The following is an 18,659-nucleotide window of genomic DNA, read 5'->3' on the forward strand; positions in this document are numbered from 1 at the left end:
AAATTAGAAGGTTGCTGTGAATGGGGCTACTTTAATTCCAGAACATAGAATGGTAGTTGTCACTTAAAGCATGCCCAATGAATGTTAGAAAAATATTAAGAAATGATTTACAGTTTAAATTCTGGGCTCAGTGTTTGATCTTCTAAGAGAGGGCCTTCCACAGTGATCATATATTCCTCTTTTCAAGATGGGATGAGAGAAGCTTCCAGTGCCAGCAGTTCTTATCACAAACAAGTACAATGTTTGATAGGCTGATACATCCATTCAGCAAAGCTTCGGCTTCCCTCCCTCCCTCCCTCCCTCCCTTCCTCCCTCCCTCCCTCCTTCCCTCCCTCCCTCCTTCCCTCCCTCCCTCCCTCCCTCCTTTTTTAAGACAGGGTCTGTCTATGTAGCCTGGCCATCCTGTCGGTGTCAATCACTCAGGCTTCAAACTCACAGAAATCTGCCTGTCTCTGCCTTCCAAATACTCAGATTAAAGGCATGCATCACCACACCTGGCTCATTCAGAAAATTCTTATCTTCTTGCATGCTGGTTGGAATGCTCACCTGGTGCACACAGTGCCCTCCCTAGACACGATTTCTAATCCCAGTGCCCTCTCTAAGTACCCACGAGCTGTGCTTCAGTGACAAGTTTTGAACTGTGATTTTTGGTACACATGAAGAGTTCATCTGTGTGCCTACTGCTGTGTTTGGCACCAGAGTCCTCCAGTTGGATTGAGAAAACAAGCCATGGTTAGCAAGCAGATGCAGACCAATTCTAGGAGTCATGTTGATGAGATGGGACTGTAAGGGTAGCTGTACATGAAGCTTATGCTGAACATTTTCTTGTGTAAATTAACTGCAAAAGTTTCTGAAATAAAGTAATAGAAAAGTAGTAGTAGAAAAATTAGTAGAAAAATTACCTCTTTTGATGTTATCAAGAATTCTCACTTGAGTTCTGGTGAGGTGGCTCAGTGGGTAAAAGTTTTTGCTGCGAGACTGGACAGGAGTGCAGTCCCTGGACTCACAGGTAGAGGGGGTGGGGGGTGGGGTGGGGGACTGCGGGGGGAGGGGTTGGGGGTGGATCAACTCCCACAAGTTGTCCTCTCACCTCCCCATGTGTGCTGTGGCATACCTGAGCACATGTGCATATGCACACTATATAAATGTGATTTTAGGAAAAAAAATGGACTTCCAGATTTGTAGAATTGATTTCCCTATCCTGGTTAAACTTTAAAATAGCGCATTTTCAGTTTTTGAGGTGAGGTGAAATGTGTAAAAGATACATTTCACAATATAGGTCTTCATCCTAAACCACCTTTTGCCATCGCTGTGTTTAATGCAGTGCCCAGGTCTTTTATTTTCATTTCAGTGAGGGTTACTGAGCATTGCTCTGTGCATTAGGAACACCAATCAGAGAGACAGCCAAAGTCTACCGTCTGTTGGTATTTTAGTTCCACTGAGGATGAAACAGTAATAAATAAGTCAGAGACATGAAGGAAACAGAAACAACAGGGTGCTGTGGTAAAGCCGCTGCTGCTTCACGCTGGGAAATCAAGGGGGGCTCTGGAGATGAAATCAAAGCTTCAGCAGCATGGAGGGCCCAGCCACACCCTGGGACATGCAGTCCAGGCAGGGACAGCACATGCAGTAGGCTGATACATACACCCAAGGAGAAAGTCTGCGCAATGCAGATGGACCACAGTAAACAAGGACAAGGACAACAAAAGATGATGATGATCAATTGTCAAGAGGCAGATAGTTCAGGGTCCCACAAGTGGTGGCAATCCAGTTGGCTTTTTCACCAGGCACAAAGGAGGATTTTAATCAGAAGAGTCCTATTTATCGAACCAATTCCACGTTTTTAAAAGACTGCTGCCTGTACAAGGTAGAACAAATAATGTGGGAAATAAACTGAGAAAGTTGGGCGTGGTTGCACCGAGCTGGAATCTACCTGAAGTTCCTTCATCAACTTCCTATGAGTATTTTTTTCAGATCAGGGCTGTGTCCATGCAGTTGAAGCTCTGACTTGGAAGGTACTAAGATGCCTTACAAAGTAAGCACATAAGAAAAGCAGAGCCCATTGTCGAACCTTGTGAAGTCATAGAATTCTAAAATCCCAAATGCTGAGACCTGGCTGACTCACTCATCCCCATCTTTTGCATTTGCATTTTATCTGAAATCAAGTACCGTGCGTCGTGCTTTCCTGCAGATGAATGGTACAGTGCGCCAGATCTAGAGAAAGCATCGTACCTTTGAAGAAAGAAAGAAAACCATCTGCCACTAGAAAAAGGCCAAAAGTGGGCTCTTTTTTGTATGAACAAAGTGAAAGCTAAGAATCTATGTTTAAAATATGACCATAAAAATTCTCTGCATATACAGTTCTTGGCTCCAAGGACTAGAGACCTGTTTTGGATGATATACATGGTTTTAAAAGTCAAGATAGACTTCTTTTTGAGAGGGACTTAAGCACTTGGTGTTTGTTGTTAGAAAGCATGAAGTTTTATTGTGAGATAATTTGTCTCAGATTAAGTCTCATTCATTTATTGTCTTAGACTTCATGACAAGTAGAAGCCTCCATATTCTTCTTTAAGCCTCTTATGTATAAGAAATACTTTTTATTTACTTTATTAAGCGTCATAAATATGTGGACTTTTCAATTTTGTTCTTACAAATCTTTTTCTCCCCCTGGATTTCTTAAGCTGTACATCATTGACTCCTGGACCCAACTGTGACCGTTTCAAACTGCACATACCGTATGCTGGAGAGACATTAAAATGTGAGTAAATGATGATCATTGTACGGAAATATAGACACAGAGTTAATTATTGGAAGTTGTGGTTTGGTTCTTATTTCCGGCTGCTCAGAGTGATTTCTGACACTGCCCACTAGTAGTTACTATTTTGTTATCTGCCACGCGGTCCTGGTTGTATTCAAAGCCAGGCAGCCGGCAGGGATCCTGTTGTAGTGGAATAGCCCTGCTATTTTAAATTCAAGGCAAGCACAACAGTGCTTCTGTGTTTTTTTTTGAGGGAGCCCTAAGATAATACCTCAATAAAGAGGCTCATTGCTCTGTGCCTGCAAGATGGTTCAGTGGGTAGCGGCACCTTGCACCAGTCCTGACCACCTGGGTTTGATTCCTGGATCCAATGGCAGGAGAGAACTGAATCCTGCAGGCTGTCCTTTTATTTTCACGTGTGTGCTGTGGTCCCCACCCCCCAAAAAATGTAAAGAAAGAAAAGATGTACCATTTAAAATACCTATTTAGTAATAGGTTTTTAGGTAAGAATGTCTGATGTCCCCACTACTGTAAATCCATTGTCATAATCCACTCTCTAAGACTCTAGGCATAGACTATGTGTGCCAACATGCTATGGCCTTTATTGAAAGGGTTTGAAATGCAAATGGCCTGCAAGGGCCAGACTGATACTATAAACTAGGAAAGCAGACTAAGGTGGCAGCTTGGGATGCCCTATCTCTGAGGATACTGCTTCTGGCCTCAGAAGCTGGAGGCCAGAAATTTTACATGATTTTTTTCCCCTTAAAATTGGTTTTAGATGTTGGCTACTTTTCCAAAATTAAGGAGATATGTTGTTCAGGTTAAATTGAGTATGTGTGAAGAGTGGCCTGAGTTTCTGTACTGAATGCTTCCAACATTGCCTAGGTGATGCACAAGGTGCATCCCTGGATGCAGGCCAGCATCTGCAGCATCTGTCTGGGCTGTATCAGCCCCTCTCTGTCACCAGCACGGGACTGAAGCTCTCGCCTACTGTGAACGTGATAATAGCTCTGCTTTGCTAGTGTCAGTAACTGCACTTGGCGTTTTCTCTCTTAAACCTATTCTTGAGAACAGGGTATTCAAATCTATCTGTTCTTACAAAAGGAAGAATAAAAGATGTGGTTCTTAGAGACAAGATGGCACAGGCCATAAAGTGCCTTCAGGGTAAAGGATCCGAGTTTGATCCCCAGAACCCACGATGAGAAAAGCTGAGCAGGGAGGGACATATTCTTATAATCCCAGGGTTGGAGAGCGAGACAGGTAGATCCCTAGAGTTTATGGTCGGTCAGCTTAGCTTACTTGGTTAAGTACCAGTTCAATGAGGGACTTAGTCCCAGAATACAAAGTGGGTGGTGCCTGAGGAGTGATAACAAAATTTGGCCTCTGACCTCTGTAGGGAAACCCAAAGAGAAAGAGTCTCCACCCCCTAACTCTTTATTTTTTATTTTTTTATTTTTATGTTTAAATTTAGATTAGAAACATGGTTGGTTCACAAGTCAGTTCCAGGTCCCTCTCCCTTTCTCTCCCCTCCTCCTGTGCCCTCCCCCCAACTCCCCCTAACTCTTTTTATCCCCTGTCTGTTCTGCGTATCTTTGAACACAGCCACATGGGCGTGGTCAGCTCTACGGGTATGTAAGGTCTCTCCCTACAGCCTCCAGATGCACTTGTATGATTGCTCTTGTACTTGCATGTATGTGTGCACCTACATACACACACACACTCTCACACACACTCACATACTCACTCACACACACACTCTCACACACACACGAGATGGGATGGGTGGGTAAACTGTGTGTTTTGGACTACTGACTGTGTTCTATCCTCATTAACAAGCAGGTACCACATTTCAGTATTCTCTAGAATTGCTTTGTATTAATTTCCCAAAAGCAGTAGTAAAAGAGAAGTTTAGGACATGGTGACTTTTTTTTTTTTAACCCCAAAACAGGGTTTCTCTGTGTAACAGCCCTGGCTGGCTTGGAACTTGCTTTGTAGACCAGACTGACCTTGAATTCACAGAGATCCGCCTGTCTCTGCTTCCTGAGTGCTGGAATTAAAGATGAATGTCACTGCCACCTAGCTACAAGGTGACCTGTTAACTTTGCATTATTAGATCATTCTCAGGAAACCACAAACACACACAAAAAAATTTGCCTGTGTGTGAAGTGGTGATAGAATTAGATTGCTACTTTTTTTCCAAAAGAATTAACTAAATTGAAAAGAAGCGATGAAAGTAAGTCACTCGTGAATGAAGTGGAGATAGTGCTGAAATTAGAAATATCAGGAAGCACTGGTCTCCTGCCCCACATTCCCCTCCCACTCCTGTTTTCTGAGGAAGCCATCATCGTTTTTAGAAGTGGTTTCAGTTTAGTCCTTCTGAGGATTTCCATTTCTCTCAGTAATATGCTTTTGCCTGCTTCCTGACGGGCTAGCTTTAGATGTTATCTTTTGACTTCCTGCCCTGATAGGCATTAGCCTATTTTCACCATCCCTTTATCTCTCTCTTCCTCTTTAATGTAAGTACATCACCATTATTGGCTCCTGTGCCATTTACCTTGTAGTTTCAAGAATTTGTACTTTTTTTTCTCACTCTAGGGATCAAATTCAGGGCCTTACAAAGGCTAGAGAAAAGCTTTTCTGTGGATCAACATCTGTAGCACCCCCCACCTTTTCTCCCCCCCCAGGGTCACTTTAAATGCTGCATCATACAATTAGATGAACAGTCCCAAAAATTCTTGGTAAGTGCATGACTCAGCCTGGTTATCAGCTGGATGATCTCTGTGCAGTAGTGATGAATGCTTCGTTTATCTGGATTCCCATGAACTACAGATAATGTCTTTTGGCTTCACACTTCACAGGATAAGGATATTAGTCTCTGCTTCTTTCTTTTTTTCCTGCACTGCTTTCATTTGTCTTCTGTTTTCTTCTTTTGCATTTTCAAGATTAACAATTTGTGTTCTATAAAATCTCCAGTTCATAAAATACACAATGGCTGTGTGGGCCTGCTCCTGCATTTATTATCCTTATATTTTACCTTGTCTTGTAGGCATATATATATATATATACTTAATTTCTATTAGAATAAATTATGTCTTAGAAACATGCATGCATGCTTCACATGTCAATCCCAACTCCCTCTCCCACCCCTCCTCCCTTGTCCTATCACCAACCCTCCCCCAGCCCCCCACCCAATTCCCACATCATTCCCCATGGAGGGTGAGGCCCTCCTTGGGGGGGATCTCCAGAGTCTGTCATTTCATCCAGGGCAAGACCTAGGTCCTTCCCCATGTGTCCAGGCTGAGAGAGCATCCCTCCATGTGGAATGGGCTCCCAAAGTTCATTTGTACGCCATGGTAAACACTGATCTGCTATCCAAGGCCCCAGAGATTTCTGAGGTGTAGGCCTACATATTAAAGATTCTATATATTACTGGGAGATTTCTTAGGAAATAGGCCACCTGTTTAGGTTACTGGAATCCAGGTTCAAATAACCTGCCCAGATAGAGTTTGTTCTCACCTCCTCTGCTTATGCCTTTCCTACAGCTCTGCCCAACATTTTTTATTACCTTCATTACAGTTAGGTATCTTAAGAGCTCTTTCTTCCTCTCTGTTCCTATGTTATGAGTGCAGTATATGTTACAGTCTTTCAAAGAACAAAAATTAGCAACCTAAGAAATGCTTTCAGGACCAGTGAGATGACTCAGCAGGTAAAAGGTGCTTGCTGACAAGTCTGATGACCTGAGTTCAATCCCTGGGACCTGCTTGGTGAAGTTCAGAACTCTTCAAGTTTTCTTTCTGTGCTGTGATCAAACACTCTGACCAAAGGCCCTTCTGGATCAGTTAGTAATCAAGACAGTCCCCTACAGACATGCTAGTAGGTCAGTCTGTTCTAGGCAATTCCTCAATCAAGGCTTTTCTCTTGGATGACTTTAGGTAGCAATTAAAACTAACCAGGGGTTTGGAGAGATGGCTCAGCAGTTAAGAACACAAACTGTTCTTGTAGAGGACCTGAGTTCAATCCCTAGAACCAGTGTCAGGCAGCTCACAACTGTTAGTCCAGCTCTGTGAGATCTGATTCTTCTGGGCTGTGATGGCATTTGCACTCACATGTACATATACTGGCACGTATGTACAGTTGCAATTGAAAATAAAATAAATCTTTAGAACAAGATGAAACAAAAAAACCAGCTTAACCAGTTCAAGAGCCGACTCCCACAAGTTGTCCTCTGACTTCCAAATGCATGCTGCATGCACACCCAGTCACACACATAGGAGAAAAATAAATAAATAGGACAAAAGGAAAAAATAGGTTTTTCTTTTTTTGCTTTTCGAGGCAGGGTTTCTCAGTGTTGCTGCTCTGGCTGTCCTGGAACTCTATTTGTACACCAGGGTGGCCTTGAACTTACAGAAATCTACCTGCCTCTGCCTCCTGTGTGGTGGGATTAAAGGCGTGTGCCACCACCGCCCAGCAAACAAAATATATTTTTAAAATGTTTTCTTTTTACCATTATTATTTTAATATCTGCAGAGAGCATATTTTATTTCTCTTCCTGTTTTTCTAGAGCAGTGGTTCTCAACCTTCCTTATGCTGTGACCCTTTAATACAGTCCCTTAAGTTGTGGCGGCCCCCCAAACATCAAATTGTTTTTGCTGCTACTTTGTAACTATAACTTAGCTACTGTTATGAATTGTAATGTGAATATCTGTTTTCCAATGGTCTTAGGTGACTACCATTTAAGATAGTAGAAAAAGTCCTGTCTAGAGCTTCTAGATAGTTGAGTAGACCTCCTTAAAGTGTGCAACTGCATGGTGGCCTAGCTCTTAGTTGGAGGACCTCTGGGTGTCCTATTTCGAAGTCTAGCTATCATAAAAATAGTTTTTATCCTTTTTCAAAAGTGAACTTCCTGTGTTTTTCTCTTTCCTGGAGTGCACACTTGGCCATCGTCAGGCAGGAAGCTGTATGAACTGTTCCCTGAGGAGCTTTTAGTTAATCTCCCTGTTCACAGCCCTGTGTCTCATTCTCTCTCTCCTCACACTGGGTATCTGGAAGGACGACGGCTTCTTTCCCATCAGTCATTTCCTTGGATTATGTGTGAGACAACGGATACTCTGTCCTATCATGCACCGGTTTCCGTCTGCATTCTGTCTTCTAGAAATTTTTTGAGATTTCCCATCTACTGATTGTTATTTTTTTCTCTTAATCTTCTTCCTTGTGTTGGCATTTTTTAAATCTTTTTTTTAGTTTGATTAATGGTGGGAGTTAGAAGGAAGAGTAAATAAATATATAGTCAGCCCATAGTCTTTTTAGGTGTGTGAATTTATGTTATACTATGATATGTTTCCTTATTACTGTAAGATTCTCACATGAAACCTGACATTCATCATATATTAGGTGTATTCTATCAAACTATTGTTTGGTGTCATTATACACTAAAGACTTATTTAGCCTATTGTATGTTCTATAATAAATAAATAGGTGACTATTGGATAAATCTGTTTTTCTTTCAAATTTTTTATTTATTTTACATACCAGCCACAGTTTCCCCTCCCTCCTCTCCTCCCATTCCCCGTTTCCATCCCCCATTCCACACCCTCATCAACAAATCCTGGCATATCAAGTTGATGCAGAACCAAGCTCTTCTCTCCTGCATCGAGGCTGAGCAAGGCATCCCATCATAGGGAATGGGTTCTAAAAAGCCAGCTCATGAGCTAGGGACAGATCTTTGTCCCACTGCTAAGGGCCCCACAAATAACACCAAACTACACAACTCTTGTCACCATCATGCAGAGGTCGTCGGTCAGTCCCACACAGGATTCCTAGCTGTCGGTCCATGATCTCTCATGATTTCAGGTCAGCTGTCTCTGTGGGTTTCCCCATCATGACCTTGATTCCCCTCTCTCATATAATCCCTCCCCCATCTCTTCAACCGGACTCGTGGAGCTTGGCCCAGTGCTTTGCTGTGGACCTCTGCATCTGCTTCTATCAGTTAGTGGATATAGTTTCTATGATGACCATTAGGGTAGTCACCAATCTGATTACAGGAGAAGGTGGGTTCAGGCACCCTCTCCACTATTGCTACGAGTCTTAGCTGGGATCATCCTTGTGGATTCCTGGGAGTTTCTCTGGCCCCAGGTTTCTCACTAACCTCATAATGGCTCCCTCTGTCGAGATACCTCTTTCATTGCTCTCCCTCTCCATCCCTTCCCCAACTCTGCCATCCTTATCCATCATGTTCCCATCCCCCATCCCCTCCTCTTTTCCTCCCACCCCCAGTTTACTATTGGATAAATCTTAATACTAAGATCCTGGCCTTAAGCAGCCCACAGCCAAATAAATAGATGGGAAGAAATTATTGGTCATGAAAACTTTATTTACTTGAGTTCAGTGAATTAGTGGAATGGACCTTTTTCTTTTTGAAAGTGTGCATGTGTGTGTTTGTGTGTGTGTGTGTGTTCTTCATGCGTGTGTATATGTGTATATGCATATGGAGATCAGAAGTTGGCATCAGGTATCTTCCTCAGTCACTCTTTACCTTGGTTTGTTTGATTTTTTGAGACAGGGTCTCACTCTGGCTGTCCTGGGACTCACTATGTAGATCAGGACTGGCCTTGAACTCACAGAGATATGCCTACCCCTGACTCTGAGTGCTGGAATTAAAGGCATGTGCCATCATGCCTGGCTGCCTTAGTTTTTTTTGAGACAAGGTCTCCCTGGAGCTCACTGATTTGGTCAGAGTGGCTGGTGATCTGTATCTGTCTTCTCAGCTCTGAGACCACAGATGTGGATAGTTGCACCTGGCTTTCTATGTGGCTTCTGGTGGTTCAGACTCAGTCTTCATGCTTGAGTGGCAAACACTTTATTGACCGAACCCTTTTCCAGGCTTTTTCTTTCTGAAATTGTTGACTTTCTATAGAAAACCTTCAGAAGGATGTTGGCAAAACGCTTAGGTTTAGTGTTAGAACCAGGGTGTGGCAGCAGGTACAGGGCTAGAAGGTTTCCATAGAAGCTTTGAGGAAGATGGTATTATGAATTAAACTGCTAGACTTTAGAAAGGTTTGGGGCTTAAGGCGCCATTTTACATCTTGTCTTAAAAACCTATTCTAATTTATACTCCATGGAGTGAGTAGCCTACTGCTTCAGTCTGGAGGTCAAGACAAAAACCTCTGTAAGTTTAGAGATGGGAATTGTTTTTTTTTCTTATTTTTATCTTTTAAGATTGATTTTTATTGTTCTTCATTATGTGTCTCTGTGTGGGTGTATACCTGTGAGTGCAGGTGCCATCAGGGGACAACTGTCTCAGATTCCCCCTGGAGCTGAGTTCTAGGTGCGTGTGAGCTGCCTGACATGGATGCTGGGAACTGAACTCGGATCCTCTGCAAGAGCAGTATGCAATCTTTACCACTGTGCCATTTCTCTAGCCCTGGGAATTTGTTTTTAAGATCTGTTGAAATTGCAGTAGACTTATCAAAAATAAACAAAATCAACTACATAAATTATGATAAGTAAGCCCTAGTTTAGAAAATCAAAACCAATGTACCCTTTGAGCAGGTAGCCAATGAGAGAGTAAAGAATGGCTTCAGCCATCATTACTAATTAGGATTGAGTGCATGGGTGGTAGATACATGAATTCATGAATCAGAGTGCTCAGATATGTGTTGGTCACAGTGTTAGAGAGAATGTGGTATTCTGTTCCTTGTGTCTGCCTTGTACCCGCAGACACTTGGTCTTTGCAGGTTATTTATTATACAAGGAGTTGTTTATTGCAGCATTGCTGTTTTTCCCACTTGCAAACATAAATTTGTTTCTGTCAGTGCTTCCAAGAACAAGGTTATTTTGTTTTGTATGATATTTAGGCCATGGCCATTAAACTTCCTTTCTTTGTACCTTAATTGAAAACTATTTCCAAACTAATTCTGTTTATAATATTGAAAAAAATCAGAATTACCTCTGTGTTAATGTGCATTTGTGGTATGAGCCTTAGCTTCTTTCCGTTTCTAAGTCTTCTTTTATTTTGCCTAACATCTTTATGCAAGAATGAAGACAGCATATGTTACTACTTGAGCAAATTTTGTAACTTTATGTTTATTATAGCTAAGAGATGTATTGTCATAACGGTTAATTATTACAAGATTTGCCATTAAATTTAACTTTTTAAGCCTATATAATATTTATCTTTAGATGACCAAATTCTGTTCTCATCAACAAACTCTTTAGTGAGTGTAGTTTGCTCATACAAACATAGATACTTGTGAGCTTCTATAGTTTCACAGTCTTTGGAAAGCAGCCATGACAGTAAACATAGAAGCACTTTGCTTTTTAAAAACTTTTTTTATGTGTACAAATGTTTTGTCTGCATGTATATCTATGCACCATATGCATGTCTGGTACCTACAGAGGCCTGAAATGGGCGTTGGATCCCATGGCACTGGAGATGGTTGTGAGCCACCATGTGGGTGCTGCGAATTGAACCTGGGTCCTCTGGAAGAGCAGCTAGTCTCTTAACCCTGAGCATCTTCCCAGACTGAAGCTCTTTGCTTTTAAAGAAATAAACCTAAAATGAATCTTATGTTTATTCTAAGAGAAAGTGAACAAGAATAGATTTAGATTACACTGTATGGTAGACAGGTAAATCTTTTCCTTCTCATTTTTTACCTCTCTCGAGCAAAGGGTAATGGTGAACTCAGTGCTTTTTCAGACGTAAAAGTTTTATATAGCCTGGCAGTGGTGGCCCTTACCTTTAATCTCAGAACTATAGAGGCAGAGGCAGGTGAATCTCAGTGAGTTTTAGGTCAGCCTGGTCTACACATCGAGTTCCAGGACAGCCAGGACTGTTAACACAGAGAAACCCTCTCTCACAAAACCAAATGAAACAAACAAACAAAATCCCAAAACTTTTTCTATAAATAACTTCCTCATGTAAAGTTTTTACATTAAATTTCATTGAAAACTTGTATACACTTTAAAATATAATTTTGGGCAGGGCTAAATCAAATTATTTGGGATTTATAGTTATTTATATTATAAATGTAAACTCAGTGAACAGAGCCTGCTTTGTTTATTAAATTGTACCTTCAGCTCCTCACACAGCAGATATTGTTAAGTATTGTGGAAGGAGTGGGTAGAATGTACTCATGGACACATGGGTTTGTGAATCAGAGTGCTCAGATATGTGTTGGTCACAGTGTTAGAGAGAATGTGGTATTCTGTTCCTTGCCCTGTACCAGCAGACACCCAGTCTTTACAGGTTATTTATTATACAAGGAGTTGTTAATTGGAGCACTGCCCCTAACAATTCAGAAAACAGGAAGGCATGCACAGTACTTGAGAGTCTGAACCCATTTTGTATTTGTATATTCCACTCTTCCCCCTGCAATCAGATTAATGAAAATAGGATACAACTAAAATTTTGTATTTAAAAATATTCTATGGATTAGAAAACAGTACTGACAGAAATCTGTTTCACCCGTGAACAAAGGGAGCTTCGTGCAGTTGATGAGAGCATAATAAAGGGCACATTTCAGGGGATTCATGATTGATTCCTAAAGAATTCCTCACATTCAAAATTCAAGAATTGAAATAGAAGGATGCCAGAAGGTTACAGTACATTAGGAATGATGTTATTGTTTCTGCAACGTGAAGAAGCAACTGCTGGCTAATGAAAGTGTTGCCAATTTGTGTAAGAAATTATTGAAAGTTGTCCAAGGACAGAGATATTAATTGTGGAGAAGCCCTTGAATTTGACAGTTGTACACAAGTCATACTTGCACAGGGGTAGAAATGCATTTCTTCAGTGATCAAGATGATTTGAGGGAAGTGTGTGTGGAGGTCTGAAGACCCTACTGAAGTGGTCGAAATTTCTCAGCTACAGCACAATTCACAGATGGGCCAGGGATTTGTTATGGACACGGGTTTATAAGTCTTCTTTTATTTTGCCTAACATCTTTATGCAAGAATGAAGACAGCATATGTTACTACTTGAGCAAATTTTGTAACTTTATGTTTATTATAGCTAAGAGATGTATTGTCATAACGGTTAATTATTACAAGATTTGCCATTAAATTTAACTTTTTAAGCCTATATAATATTTATCTTTAGATGACCAAATTCTGTTCTCATCAACAAACTCTTTAGTGAGTGTAGTTTGCTCATACAAACATAGATACTTGTGAGCTTCTATAGTTTCACAGTCTTTGGAAAGCAGCCATGACAGTAAACATAGAAGCACTTTGCTTTTTAAAAACTTTTTTTATGTGTACAAATGTTTTGTCTGCATGTATATCTATGCACCATATGCATGTCTGGTACCTACAGAGGCCTGAAATGGGCGTTGGATCCCATGGCACTGGAGATGGTTGTGAGCCACCATGTGGGTGCTGCGAATTGAACCTGGGTCCTCTGGAAGAGCAGCTAGTCTCTTAACCCTGAGCATCTTCCCAGACTGAAGCTCTTTGCTTTTAAAGAAATAAACCTAAAATGAATCTTATGTTTATTCTAAGAGAAAGTGAACAAGAATAGATTTAGATTACACTGTATGGTAGACAGGTAAATCTTTTCCTTCTCATTTTTACCTCTCTCGAGCAAAGGGTAATGGTGAACTCAGTGCTTTTTCAGACGTAAAAGTTTTATATAGCCTGGCAGTGGTGGCCCTTACCTTTAATCTCAGAACTATGGAGGCAGAGGCAGGTGAATCTCAGTGAGTTTTAGGTCAGCCTGGTCTACACATCGAGTTCCAGGACAGCCAGGACTGTTAACACAGAGAAACCCTCTCTCACAAAACCAAATGAAACAAACAAACAAAATCCCAAAACTTTTTCTATAAATAACTTCCTCATGTAAAGTTTTTACATTAAATTTCATTGAAAACTTGTATACACTTTAAAATATAATTTTGGGCAGGGCTAAATCAAATTATTTGGGATTTATAGTTATTTATATTATAAATGTAAACTCAGTGAACAGAGCCTGCTTTGTTTATTAAATTGTACCTTCAGCTCCTCACACAGCAGATATTGTTAAGTATTGTGGAAGGAGTGGGTAGAATGTACTCATGGACACATGGGTTTGTGAATCAGAGTGCTCAGATATGTGTTGGTCACAGTGTTAGAGAGAATGTGGTATTCTGTTCCTTGCCCTGTACCAGCAGACACCCAGTCTTTACAGGTTATTTATTATACAAGGAGTTGTTAATTGGAGCACTGCCCCTAACAATTCAGAAAACAGGAAGGCATGCACAGTACTTGAGAGTCTGAACCCATTTTGTATTTGTATATTCCACTCTTCCCCCTGCAATCAGATTAATGAAAATAGGATACAACTAAAATTTTGTATTTAAAAATATTCTATGGATTAGAAAACAGTACTGACAGAAATCTGTTTCACCCGTGAACAAAGGGAGCTTCGTGCAGTTGATGAGAGCATAATAAAGGGCACATTTCAGGGGATTCATGATTGATTCCTAAAGAATTCCTCACATTCAAAATTCAAGAATTGAAATAGAAGGATGCCAGAAGGTTACAGTACATTAGGAATGATGTTATTGTTTCTGCAACGTGAAGAAGCAACTGCTGGCTAATGAAAGTGTTGCCAATTTGTGTAAGAAATTATTGAAAGTTGTCCAAGGACAGAGATATTAATTGTGGAGAAGCCCTTGAATTTGACAGTTGTACACAAGTCATACTTGCACAGGGGTAGAAATGCATTTCTTCAGTGATCAAGATGATTTGAGGGAAGTGTGTGTGGAGGTCTGAAGACCCTACTGAAGTGGTCGAAATTTCTCAGCTACAGCACAATTCACAGATGGGCCAGGGATTTGTTATGGACACGGGTTTATAAATAGAGGCATCACAGTCGTTCTGCATGGTATTTAGTTCTAGAAGTAATAATTGGATTATCTGAGGGAGTGAGGAAGGAAGAGACAGAAAAGGAGATAGAATGAGGGAATGTGTGTATACCCACAGTGTCTATACAGGAGTGTGCTTTTGCTCATGTATTATTTCCAGGCTCTAGCTTAATAAGTGTTTGTGGGATGAGCCAATTATATTCTTTCTCTGGACCTAGCAATGATGAGGTTTGATGCGCAAGTGACAGACCTTAATTCTGCAAGCTCTTTGAGTCATATTGTTTATGCTACTATGAAAATAAATTATTGAAATATTACAAGTTATATTGAGCAAGTCTGTGGCTAGTGAATCAGTTTGTTAACATGGGTTTCAAATTTGAAATTATCTTTTGTTTGAAATTTTTGTATTTCATACCAACAATTTATGTTAATCAGGGACTGTTTGGTTATAAGAAATCCATTGGAACCAAAATAAATGGAAGGATTTGTTTATTTGTCTTTATAAGGAATCAAGTGAATTTTATGGTGCCCAAGGGCAGGGAGGATAGCAAGTCCTTCCTGGGACTGGAAAAAGGGACTGAAATACTGGTCAACACCTTACCAGCCACTTGTCATCCCTGTCCTTGTAGTTAAGGTGTTCTTTTGGCACTGTATTAAGTTGATTCTCCCCCCCCCCCCCCCGATGTTTCTAGACATTGGTAGAAATGACTTTCTGAGCCTCCTATAGATGAATTGATTTTAGCCATTAGAGAGGAAGTCATTGAATCTACAGTCTTTGGAAGGAAGGTCTGGTCGACAGCTTTGGCTAAGTGTTTGAATGCCCACTTTTGATAAACATGGCCAGAGGGCTCCAGGTTATGTATTCTCAGTTTGGTTACTAGTGGCTAGGTTCTGTTTATTTTTCCCCATGTGTGTGTGTGTGTTTGTGTGTTGCATGCCCATGAGTGTGCAGGGGTGCAGGTATCCATGTGTGTAGCAGGGGAGGACTTCTGGAGTCTTTCTCTGCCACTCTCTGCTTTATTCTCTTGAGACAGGATCTCTCACTGGACCAGAAACTCAACATTTTCCCCCCTATTCTAGGCATGCTTAGCCATGCTAGGCCTTTTACACGGATGCTGGGAGTTTGGACCCATGCATTTATCCTTTCAGAGCAAATACTTTTACCCAGGGGCTATCTCCCTGCCCTTTAGGAGACAATGTAAGCACAGGTTACCATGCTTTGGTGTAGATACCCAGAGAGGTCCCTTACTGTTTCTAATGAAACTCTAGACATGTTCACTTTGTGTTTAACAATGGAGCATACTGTTGTTTATCATTTGAGAGGAATGATGAATATTTATTAAAGCCGTTTGCCACACAGTAGAGAAATTGTGCCAAAAAAATTATCTTCAAAGGGTTTGAAGTTGAAATACTTTCCCTTCAGAGGAAAAAGTCTGGAAGAAAACATGGATTATGATTTGGATAATACATTCTTCCCCATGTGCTCAGAAGTGCCGTGTAATATTCACTGTTCATTTCTAAGGATTCAGTACTGCATTACTAAATTTAAATATATAATTTTTGGAAAATTATCCCAACAAAATGAAACCAGCTTCAGAACTGTTATTTAAATCAAATTCACTATTCAATTAAACAGTGGCCAGATACACTGATATTTTTATAGAGAAGTTACAAATACTGTTCCAGAAATTCTGCTTTATTGAATCTTCTTAAGATTCACCTTCAGTTTTTGACCCCATACCTTCTTGATTATTTGGCTGCTCTCTCTCTCTCCTCTCTCCTCTCTCTCTCTCCCTGTCTTCTCTCTCTTTGTCACCCCCTCCCTCCCTCCCTCCCTCCCTCTCCCTCTCTCTGTGTGTGCCTATGTGCAAACATGCATGTTTACACTCACATGCCTGTATGCATTTAACCCTGCTTTAGTACCTCAGATCTATTACGTGTTCATCATTTCAGCCAATCAGTGTAGTAAGATAGGAGTGCTTATCCCTTTCTGTTCCTGCTCTCTGAAATCTTGCTCAGACGGCATTGTGTAGCAGCACTATCTTGGCTCTGATGGATGTTACACAGAAACTGTTGATATCTGAAGGATTCAGTTATCAGTGTTGTAAGGAGATTTGTGTGTCAGCTGAAAATGATGTTGATGCCTTTGATTTAATATCATCTATAAGTATTTTGTTTGCATTATTGTTGTATCCTAAGTTCTTAAAACAATTATTTTGCACATCTCTGTGCGTGATGTTTGTATGGAAGCATTGACATGCCACATTGCATGGGAGGAGACCAGAGAACAACTTTATGGAGTGGATTCTCTCTTCTCTTGTATATGTGTTCCAGGGACGGATTCAGGTCACCAGGTTTTTGTGACAAGTGCCTTTACCACTGAGCTATTTTGCCAGACACATACCTCTGAACTTTGTCCAAGTAATTCCAAAAGCTGGCTGCTGTGGCAATAGCTTTCGGCATTTATTTTTTAACTAAAAAATCAAGGTAGGGTCTCTCTAAATAGTTCAGGCTATCTTTAAAGTAACCGGCAGCCTGAACAGACCTTGGACTTGGTGTCCTACTTCTGCATCCCGAGAGGCCAGCACCACACGCCTGGGCTGCTTTGTCCAGTTGCTGCTATTGACATTTTTTGTTGGGACGAAAGTGTTATTTTATGAAAAATTTCTTGTGCTGCTTAAAATAAACCCTGTTTAGAAAATGTTAACCCAACAATCTTTCCTCTTTATCCCTGTGCACATCTCCCTTTTAGTATTTAGTGGAACGAATCCCTTGCCCTGACCTTCAAGGCCAGCCCTAGAATGACTTTGTGGTTTTCCGTTCTTTTCCAGTGGGAGCTCAGCTAAGGAAAGGCAAGAGGGATGTGTCCATTGATGGTTCTCAAAATTCTTGTGGCTCCTGCTTGTGCTGTTGTTCTCTGGGGTTTCACTTTTGTGGAGCAAACCATGCAAGTAGTGAACAGCCCATTGTGTGACATTTATATCTGTTTTCATTTGCACTCACAAATCTGCCACTGCAGTGGACATGTAGGTTCTTTTGTTCCTAGGAGTCCTTGTGAGTGTGATAGGACTTAACTGTTCTTACTGTGACTTGCAGTACTTGAACTAAGTAAGAAGTTGGACACTGTTTCTTGGGACATAGTATTCTGTAGCATGCTGAGGGGCACTGTAGTTTTCCTTGGTGACATGGACCATTTTACTTTTATTTTTATCTTTTAAAAAGATTCATTGACTTAAAGATTATTATTATCCTTCACTCAAGGTATTTTTAGAGACTAATTAGGGAGGCAGGCCACCTTTGATTTAATGAATGGTCTAAAGAGTGCTCACTGAAAAGCAAGGAAGAAGTGCTAATTTTGGGGATTGGACGTTCTTGCTCCCTTAGATTTTCAGGATTCTTTGTCTTGGTGTTTCAGAGTATTTTATTTCTTGGGCTTTATGGACTATTAGAGTTTTCTTAAGAATAGCAGCTAATGCTATCAAGTTTGTAAAATTGCTTTAGTTATAACTCATAGTACATATATGCAATCTGGCTTTGATGCCGATTATAGTTTAATAAAAAGATAATTTCTAAACTATAAAATAATTTCATTTATACAAAGCAGGCTTACTATATAGAATTTCACTTACCAACACAATTCTGATGTAGGAATTTATGTACCACTAGTTTAAGTCAACTTTATTGTGTTATACTTTACATTTATAAGTGTAATACTGCATGTAATTTTGGCAGTTCTAGCTATCTGTAAGGAATACCTCAGTCCAGATGTGGACATTCCATTCCTCAAAGGCCAGTCTGTTCCACTCCCATCCCCATAGTACTGAACCTCCCGTCTCTGAAAGTGTGAGACTGTTTGGTCCACTTCAGCGTTTCGCAGAAGTGAATGTGCTGTGTGTTCCCTGGTGGCTAGGTGGATAGCTTCCTTCTCTGAGCACAGGGTTTTGGAACTTCATCCCTATCACTGTGAGTTTGGGTGGTGCTTTCCTTTGTGCTGTGGCTGTAATGACAGTGGGCTCACAGTGCTCCTTCCTCAGCCCCCTGGTGATGGGTTTGCAGGCCTG

At 40.8% G+C, this 18,659-nt stretch overlaps 1 protein-coding gene across 3 annotated transcripts in view; it reads left to right on the plus strand.

Annotated features, from left to right (window-relative positions):
• Babam2 (BRISC and BRCA1 A complex member 2) overlaps nucleotides 1-18,659 on the plus strand; it is a 391,454-nt gene that overhangs the window by 30,068 nt on the left and 342,727 nt on the right. For all 3 annotated transcript variants that reach the window (XM_040730653.1, XM_040730654.1, NM_001281577.1), the window contains 1 exon segment: nucleotides 2,682-2,758. In XM_040730653.1, coding sequence (XP_040586587.1) covers nucleotides 2,682-2,758 — 77 coding nt within the window.

This window comes from Mesocricetus auratus, unplaced genomic scaffold (genome assembly GCF_017639785.1).
Source record: "Mesocricetus auratus isolate SY011 unplaced genomic scaffold, BCM_Maur_2.0 Super-Scaffold_100024, whole genome shotgun sequence".
Classification (NCBI taxonomy): Eukaryota; Metazoa; Chordata; class Mammalia; order Rodentia; family Cricetidae; genus Mesocricetus; species Mesocricetus auratus.